At 46.5% G+C, this 9,543-nt stretch overlaps 1 protein-coding gene across 3 annotated transcripts in view; it reads left to right on the top strand.

Annotated features, from left to right (window-relative positions):
• The window catches only part of LOC115155521 (aryl hydrocarbon receptor), a 67,882-nt gene that overhangs the window by 44,829 nt on the left and 13,510 nt on the right, over window positions 1-9,543 (top strand). For all 3 annotated transcript variants that reach the window (XM_029702200.1, XM_029702199.1, XM_029702198.1), the window contains exon 3: window positions 8,795-8,895. In XM_029702200.1, coding sequence (XP_029558060.1) covers window positions 8,795-8,895 — 101 coding nt within the window. The remainder of the gene's footprint in view (window positions 1-8,794; window positions 8,896-9,543) is intronic.

The raw sequence follows: 9,543 nt of genomic DNA, 5'->3' as shown, positions 1-9,543 counted from the left end.
AGAGAGAGACGAGGAGAGCGAGGGAGAGAGAGAGAGACGAGGAGGGAGAGAGAGAGTAGAGGAGAGGAGAGAGAGAGAGAGAGAGAGAGAGAGAGAGAGAGAGGGAGAGAAGAGGAGAGAGAGAGAGAGAGAGAGAGAGATGAGAGAGAGGAGAGAGAGAGGAGGAGAGAGGAGAGAGGAGAGGAGAGAGATGAGAGGAGAGAGACGAGAGAGAGAGAGAGAGAGAGAGAGAGAGAGAGAGAGAGAGAGAGAGAGAGAGAGAGAGAGAGAGAGAGCAGATGAGCTCCTGCATTTTTCAGCATGTTCTTGGAAAAATATAGATTTGGAGTTAGATAAACCATGGATTTTTTTGTCAGGGTCATGTACAGGATTCTACCCTCCACAGCATAGCCTTCGCTCCAGATCAAAACTCAAAACCTACAACCTGATTTTGGATGGAATTACCTGGAAGGCCCAAGCTATACAGCAAATGCTCTGGCAAACAAATTGAAAACACCATCCAACCTGGAACTGAGTGAGTAATGTTTAGTCTGAAGCTAGATTTTACATTCAAAAGCCAAGAAGAAAAATACATTACAATGAGAGATTTTACTTTATGAGGACTGAATGCTGAGTTGGAATACTAAGCTTGCTAGGACAAGGAGATAGAACTTTAATTAGCGCTGACGTGTCATGTGAGAGGTGTCATGTGAGAGGTGTCAGAGCCCTTTAGCCCAACAATGGCAGGAGAATCAAACCGGCTACCCCAACCACATGCAGAGGGCTTAGAAGCTGCCCCCCGCTGTTCAGGGGTATTAAAATACTGTACCCTCTGTATATAAAAAAAATGATAAGGCAAGAAAAGAGTACAAAATGGAGCTCCTTATGGAAAATCAAGAGACACTTTTTGCTGACTGTTATAAAAATGGGAACATAAGCAACTTAATCTTCCACAGAGACCACCCCCTGGCACAGTGCTATATTAACACACTACCCCTCTGTTAAGAGGGTGGTGTTAACGAGGGGTGGAAACTCAGGATATTGGACAATGAGGACTCTGAGTCAGAAATATAAATCTCTATAAGTCTGGAACAGTATTGGTACAGGGCAACCGCAAACAGTTTTGGACTTTCACCTAATCAAAGAATTAGCTCAGCAGGAGAAGCTCTCCCTTGAGAAAGCTACCCCCACCCCGAGCGGGTCAGACCAGACCTCTTCATTATATAACCCCACAGATGAGCCACCCCCAGCGGAAAGTCAACCTCCCAGCACAGAGTACTACCCTCTCATTGAAATGAAGGCTACATTCACCCAGCTGGAGGTAAGGCAGGTGGAGCTGGAACAGCAGGTGATTACACTCCAGTCAGCACAACAACACTCTCTTAACTAGACCTGGAGAGCTGGAGGTGGAGAGAGACATCTGCACGCTGGACTGTAGTGAGACAACATAAACAGGAGAAAGAGCAGGGAGCAAGAGAAGAACAGAGCACTACAGGAGAGGATCAGACTGTTGGAGGAGAGGGTGAGGGGGATGGCGTGTGACAGAGAACAACCTACTAGAGAGGTGGCAACCCCCACAGAGAAGCCAGCAGAACAGCCCACCTCAACTCCCAACAAAAGTATCGACACCATAGCAGAACAGACCACCCCTGACCATAGCCTCAAAATCACAGCTGGTACAGACAAATGAAGAACCCCAAGCCCAGGGGATCTCACCCCCTCTGAGCACCCCCCGTGTCAGCCACCCTGATAGCCCTCCTGACAACCCCCCCACACCCACTGAGGACATACAGAAGACACAGATTGTACTCCTTATGGACTCAAACAGGAAATATATACAAGAAAAAACACTTTTTCCCAAACACAGAGAGTGTCTAAACTCTAGTGTCCAAACACCCAGCCCACCCTAGACCTTCTGTCTGAGGACCAACTAGGTTCACCTAGCCACATAATAATACACACAGGCACAAACCACCTGAGAGCACAGCACTCAAGGTAGGTGAAAGGAAAAGCTTCTTCTACTTTCCCCAATGCACAAGTGGTTATCTCCACCCTGCTACCACGAAGATACTTCCACCCTGCCACAATACAGCGGGTAAACGCAAGTATTTCCCGTGACTGTGCCTCAAAACCAAATGTTTTCCTGGCCCACCACTCCACCCTGGACTTGAACAGCCTTTACGACCAGGTCCACCCACCCACCCCAACCAATCAACACCCCCCCAAGTCATGCCCACACCCGATTTAGGCCCCTGCAGATCATACCTATGCCCCTCCTGCCCACCCCATGTCCCCTACTCCCGCAAAGAGGGCCTCAACATGAAAGTTACACATGCTCCCAGGCCGTGAGCGGGCAAACAGGCCCAACCCCTACTCTTACACTAGCCCAAGCCAATGGAATGTACCAGATGCTCAGCAGGCTCTGCCCACACTTACTGGCATGAGGCCAAACCACCCGACCAACAATATTGGACACTTTATGGAACACAAAGCCTTCACTATCTCATCCTGGAATATCCAAGGCATGAGGTCATCTGCCTTTGGCCTAAAGAGCAGGAACCTGGACTTCATCAAAGAAATCAGAAAAACAGACATTGTCATCCTACAAGAAACAGGGTATAGAGGAGACGGACCCACTGGTTGCCCTCTAGGTTACAGAGAGCTGGTAGTCCCATCCATCAAACTACCAGGTGTGAAACAAGGAAGGGACTCAGGGGGTATGCTAATTTTGTATAGAGCAGACCTAACTCACTCTATTAAATTAATCAGAACAGGAACGTTTTACATTTGGTAGAAATTCTAAAGGAAATGATCTAAATAGAGAAAAATGTCCTCCTGTGTGCTACCTATATCCCCCCACTACAATCCCCATACTTTAATGAAGACAGCTTCTCCAACCTGGAGGGGGAAATCAATCAGTTCCAGGCTCAGGGACATGTACTAGTCTGTGGCTACCTAAATGCCAGAACCGGACATGAACCTTACACCCTCAGCACACAGGGGGACAAACACCTGCCTGGAGGTGACAGCATTCCTTCCCCCATATGCTCCCCTAGGCACAACTATGACAACATAACAAACAAAAACAGGTCACAACTCCTGCAGCTCTGTTGCAGGCTGGGTATGTACATAGTCAATGGTAGGCTTTGAGGGGACTCCTATGGTAGGTACACCTATAGCTCATCTCTTGGCAGTAGTACTGTAGACTACTTTATCACTGACCTCAACCCAGAGTCTCTCAGAGCGTTCACAGTCAGCCCACTGACACCCCTATCAGATCACAGCAAAATCACAGTCTACTTGAACAGAGCAAAACTCAATCATGAGGCATCAAAGCCAAAGGAACTGAGTAATATTAAGAAATGCTATAGATGGAAGGAATGTAGTGTTGAAACCTATCAACAAAAAAAACAATTAGGCAACAACAAATTCAAACTTTAGACAACTTCCTGGACAAAATGTTCCACTGTAATAGTGAAGGTGTAAACTTGCCAGTAGAAAATCTTAACAGTATATTTGACCTCTCAGCTACCCTATCAAATAAAAAAAATTCTAACAGAAAACTGAAGAAAATTAACAACAATGACAAATGGTTTGATGAAGAATGCAAAAACCTAAGAAAGAATTGAGAAACCTGTCCAACCAAAAACATAGAGCCAGGAAACCTGAGTCTACGCCTTCACTATGGTGAATCACTAAAACAATACAGAAATACACTATGGAAAAAGATGGAACAGCACGTCAGAAATCAGCTCAATGTAATTGAAGAATCCATAGAATCTAACCACTTCTGGGAAGATTGGAAAACACTAAACAAACAACAACACGAAGAATTATCTATCCAAAATGGAGGTGTATGGGTAAACCACTTCTCCACTCTTTTTGGCTCTATAACAAAGAACAAACAGCAAAAACATATAAACTCAGCAAAAAAAGAAACTTCCTTTTTCAGGACCCTGTCTTTCAAAGATAATTCGTAAAAATACAAATAACTTCACAGATCTTCATTGTAAAGTGTTTAAACACTGTTTCCCATGCTTGTTCAATGAACCATAAACAATTTATGAACATGCACCTGTGGAACAGTCATTGAGACACTAACAGCTTAGGTAGGCAATTAAGGTCACAGTTATGGAAACGTAGGACACTAAAGAGGCCTTTCTACCGACTCTGAAAAACACCAAAAGAAAGATGCCCAGGGTCCCTGCTCATCTGTGTGAACGTGCCTTAGGCATGCTGCAAGGAGGCATGAGAACTGCAGATGTGGCCAGGGCAATAAATTGCAATGTCCGTACTGTGAGACGCCTAAGACAGGGAGACAGGACAGACAGCTGATCGTCCTCACATTGGCAGACCAATACACAGGATCGGTACATCCGAGCATCACACCTACGGGACAGGTACAGGATGGCAACAACAACTGCCCGAGTTACACCAGGAACGCACAATCCCTCCATCAGTGCTCAGACTGTCCGCAATAGGCTGAGAGAGGCTGGACTGAGGGCTTGTAGGCCTGTTGTAAGGCAGGTCCTCACCAGACATCACCGGCAACAACGTCGCCTATGGGCACACACCCACCGTCGCTGGACTAGACAGGACTGGCAAAAAGTTCTCTAGACTGACGAGTCACGGTTTTGTCTCACCAGGGGTGATGGTCGGATTCGCGTTTATCATCGAAGGAATGACCTTTAAACCGAGGCCTGTACTCTGGAACAGGATCGATTTGGAGGTGGAGGGTTTGTCATGGTCTGGGGCGGTGTGTCACAGCGTCATCGGACTGAACTTGTTGTCATTTCAGGCAATCTCAACGCTGTGCATTACAGGGAAGACATCCTCCTCTCTCATGTGGTACCCTTCCTGCAGGCTCATCCTGACATGACCCTCCAGCATGACAATGCCACCAGCCATACTGCTCATTCTATGCATGATTTCCTGCAAGACAGGAATGTCAGTGTTCTGCCATGGCCAGCGAAGAGCCCGGATCTCAATCCCATTGAGCATGTCTGGGACCTGTTGGATCAGAGGGTGAGGGCTAGGGCTATTCCTAACAGAAATGTCTGGGAACTTGCAGGTGCCTTGGTGGAAGAGTGGGGTAACATCTCACAGCAAGAACTGGCAACTCTGGTACAGTCCATGAGGAGGACATGCACTGCAGTACTTAATGCAGCCTGTGGCCACACCAGATACTGACTGTTACTTTTGACCCCCCCCCCCCCCCCTTTGTTCAGGGACACATTATTCCATTTCTGTTAGTTACATGTCTGTGGAATTTATTAAGTTTATGTCTCAGTTGTTGAATCTTGTTATGTTCATACAAATATTTACACATGCTAAGTTTGCTGAAAATAAACTCAGTTGACAGAGAGAAAGTTTCTTTTTTTGCTGAGTTTACATGATCAAATACAAATCTTAGAATCAACTATTAAAGACTACCAGAACCCACTGGATTCTCCAATTACCTTGAATGAACTACAGGACAAAATAAAAACCCTCCATCCCAAAAAGGCCTGTGGTGTTGATGGTATCCTCAATGAAATGATAAAATATACAGACAACAAATTACAATTGGCTGTAATAAAACTCTTTAACATCATCCTTAGCTCTGACATCTTCCCCAATATTTGAAACCAAGGACTGATCACCCCAATCCACAAAAGTGGAGACAAATTTGACCCCAATAACTACTGTGGGATATGCGTCAACAGCAACCTTGGGAAAATCCTCTGCATTATAATTAACAGCAGACCCGTACATTTCCTCAGTGAAAACAATGTACTGAGCTAATGTCAAATTGGCTTTTCACCAAATTATCTTACGACAGACCACGTATTCACCCTGCACACCCTAATTGACAAACAAACAAACCAAAACAAAGGCAAAGTCTTTTCATGCTTTGTTGATTTAAAAAAAAATCATTAGACTCAATTTGGCATGAGGGTCTGCGATACAAATTGATGGAAAGTGGTGTTGGTGGGAAAAACATACGACATTATAAAATCCATGTACACAAACAGCAAGTGGGCGGTTAAAATTTTGAAAAAACACACATTTCTTCCCACAGGACCGTGGAGTGAGACAGGGATGCAGCTTAAGCCCCACCCTCTTCAACATATACACTGCTCAAAAAAATAAAGGGAACACTAAAATAACACATCCTAGATCTGAATGAATGAAATAATCTTATTAAATACTTTTTTCTTTACATAGTTGAATGTGCTGACAACAAAATCACACAAAAATAATCAATGGAAATCCAATTTATCAACCCATGGAGGTCTGGATTTGGAGTCACACTCAAAATTAAAGTGGAAAACCACACTACAGGCTGATCCAACTTTGATGTAATGTCCTTAAAACAAGTCAAAATGAGGCTCAGTAGTGTGTGTGGCCTCCACGTGCCTGTATGACCTCCCTACAACGCCTGGGCATGCTCCTGATGAGGTGGCGGATGGTCTCCTGAGGGATCTCCTCCCAGACCTGGACTAAAGCATCTGCCAACTCCTGGACAGTCTGTGGTGCAACGTGGCGTTGGTGGATGGAGCGAGACATGATGTCCCAGATGTGCTCAATTGGATTCAGGTCTGGGGAACGGGCGGGCCAGTCCATAGCATCAATGCCTTCCTCTTGCAGGAACTGCTGACACACTCCAGCCACATGAGGTCTAGCATGGTCTTGCATTAGGAGGAACCCAGGGCCAACCACACCAGCATATGGTCTCACAAGGGGTCTGGGGATCTCATCTTGGTACCTAATGGCAGTCAGGCTACCTCTGGCGAGCACATGGAGGGCTGTGCGGCCCCCCAAAGAAATGCCACCCCACACCATGACTGACCCACCGCCAAACCAGTCATGCTGGAGGATGTTGCAGGCAGCAGAACGTTCTCCACGGCGTCTCCAGACTCTGTCACGTCTGTCACATGTGCTCAGTGTGAACCTGCTTTCATCTGTGAAGAGCACAGGGCACCAGTGGCGAATTTGCCAATCTTGGTGTTTTCTGGCAAATGCCAAACGTCCTGCACGGTGTTGGGCTGTAAGCACAACCCCCACCTGTGGACGTCGGGTCCTCATACCACCCTCATGGAGTCTGTTTCTGACCGTTTGAGCAGACACATGCACATTTGTGGCCTGCTGGAGGTCATTTTGCAGGGCTCTGGCAGTGCTCCTCCTTGCACAAAGGCGGAGGTAGCGGTCCTGCTGCTGGGTTGTTGCCCTCCTACGGCCTCCTCCACGTCTCCTGATGTACTGGCCTGTCTCCTGGTAGCGCCTCCATGCTCTGGACACTACGCTGACAGACACAGCAAACCTTCTTGCCACAGCTCGCATTGATGTGCCATCCTGGATGAGCTGCACTACCTGAGCCACTTGTGTGGGTTGTAGACTCCGTCTCATGCTACCACTAGAGTGAAAGCACCGCCAGCTTTCAAAAGTGACCAAAACATCAGCCAGGAAGCATAGGAACTGAGAAGTGGTCTGTGGTCACCACCTGCAGAACCACTCCCTTATTGGGGTGTCTTTCTAATTGCCTATAATTTCCACCTGTTGTCTATTCCATTTGCACAACAGCATGTGAAATTTATTGTCAATCAATGTTGCTTCCTAAGTGGACAGTTTGATTTCACAGAAGTGTGATTGGCTTGGAGTTACATTGTGTTGTTTAAGTGTTCCCTTTATTTTTTTGAGCAGTGTATATCAATGAATTGGCGAGGGCACTCGAACAGTCTGCAGCACCCCAGGACAGCAACACAATTCGACCCAACCAAATCATGAGAAAACAAAAAGATAATTACTTGACACATTGGAAAGAATTAACAAAAAAAACATAGCAAACTAGAATGCTATTTGGCCCTAAACAGAGAGTACACAGTGGCAGAATACCTGACCACTGTGACTGTAGATAGTCGAAGCTTTCCTTAAGTTTGGGTCAGACTCAGTGAGCATAGCCTTGCTATTGAGAAAGGCTGCCATAGGCAGACATGGCTCTCAAGAGAAGACAGGCTATGTGCACACTGCCCACACAATGAGGTGGAAACTGAGCTGCACTTCCTAACCTCCTGCCAAATGTATGACCATATTAGAGACACATATTTCCCTCAGATTACACAGATCCACAAAGAATTTGAAAACAAACCAGATTTTGATAAACTCCCATATCTACTGGGTGAAATACCACAGTGTGCCATCACAGCAGCAACATTTGTGACCTGTTGCCACAAGAAAAGGGCAACCAGTGAAGAACAAGCACCATTGTAGATACAACCCATATTTCTGTTTATTTATTTTCTCTTTTGTACTTTAATCATTTGCACATTGTGAGAGGGAGGAGCGGTTAGAGGGAGTTGGGCTGGAGGGAGGGAGGAAGTTGGAGAGGGAGAGAGGGAGTTGGCAGTGAGAGAGAGGAGTGGTTAGAGGGAGTTTGGGCAGTGAGAGGGAGTTTGGGCAGTGAGGGAGGGATGGAGAGAGAGGGAGAGAGAGAGAACCCCCAACAACAACTGCTCCCGGGTGCAGATGACCTGGATTAAGGCAGCCCCCCGCACCTCTCTGGTTCATAGGGATTGGGTTAAATGCAGAAGATGCATTCAGTTATGCAACTGACTAGGTATCCCTGTTTCTCAAGAGGGAGGGAGTGAATGGTGGAAGAAGGACAGAATGAGGGGCAGACAGAGTGAAAAAGGGTGAGAGAGAGAGATGGGAACATAAACTCAGAAGAGTTGGCTGAGGGCAGGTGAAAGTTCCAAATATCCAGACCCCAGATTCCTGTATTGCTTTCAGGATAGCGTGCTGATGTGAGCTTGTTGTTCTCCCTCTCTGTCTGCAGCAACCATGAAGAAAAGCAGTGTCCTGTTTCCTGGGGGGGATGGCCTGAACATGAATGGGATGAACACCCCAACCTTCTCCGAGGGGGACCTACTTCTCCAGGTACAACATGGCACCGTACAGACAGACAGACAGAGAGCAGTTTGGGATGGGCCCATAGTGTCTAAATGTCTTGATTGACTGACAGACATCTCAGCACCCAGAACCAAATCTTCTGCGGGCGCTGGGCAGTTTTGAATGTTAAAAGTCATGAGAGACTACTGGCTGGCAGACGAGTAGGTAGACCCAGACATTGTTCATGCGTTTGTTAATCCAGGTGGATTGAGTTTTAATCCAGGGCCATCCATTTCGCAGGAAGTTTTGACAGGTGAAATAGGTTGTCTGACAGGTGAAATAGGTTGTCCTGTTACTTCATGCCAAGGCCTGGTCACGGTTTACTACGCTTAACAAAGCGAACGCTCCCCCAGTGCTCTAGCACGCTGTTTTCTCATTCTCAGATGTCAGGTACATTTTCACACCAAGCGATGACTGGCATGTTTGGGATTCCTCTCTCAAGATGGAGGCTGGTATGATCATCAGTCAATGCAGAGGGAACTGTGATAGACAGTAAACAGGTTGCCAGATTATAATACCCCCATTGTAAGGACCGACGCCGGAGATGAGAAGCAGGTACGGGAAGTTGAACATTTTAATGAGGAACAGCGTCAGCACACGGGTAAACAAGGACACATGACAGTCAATGCAGAAGCA

This window comes from Salmo trutta, chromosome 20, assembly GCF_901001165.1.
Source record: "Salmo trutta chromosome 20, fSalTru1.1, whole genome shotgun sequence".
Lineage (NCBI taxonomy): Eukaryota > Metazoa > Chordata > Actinopteri > Salmoniformes > Salmonidae > Salmo > Salmo trutta.
Note: the sequence above shows the minus strand (reverse complement) of the source record. Positions and strands in the feature narration are given on the sequence as shown.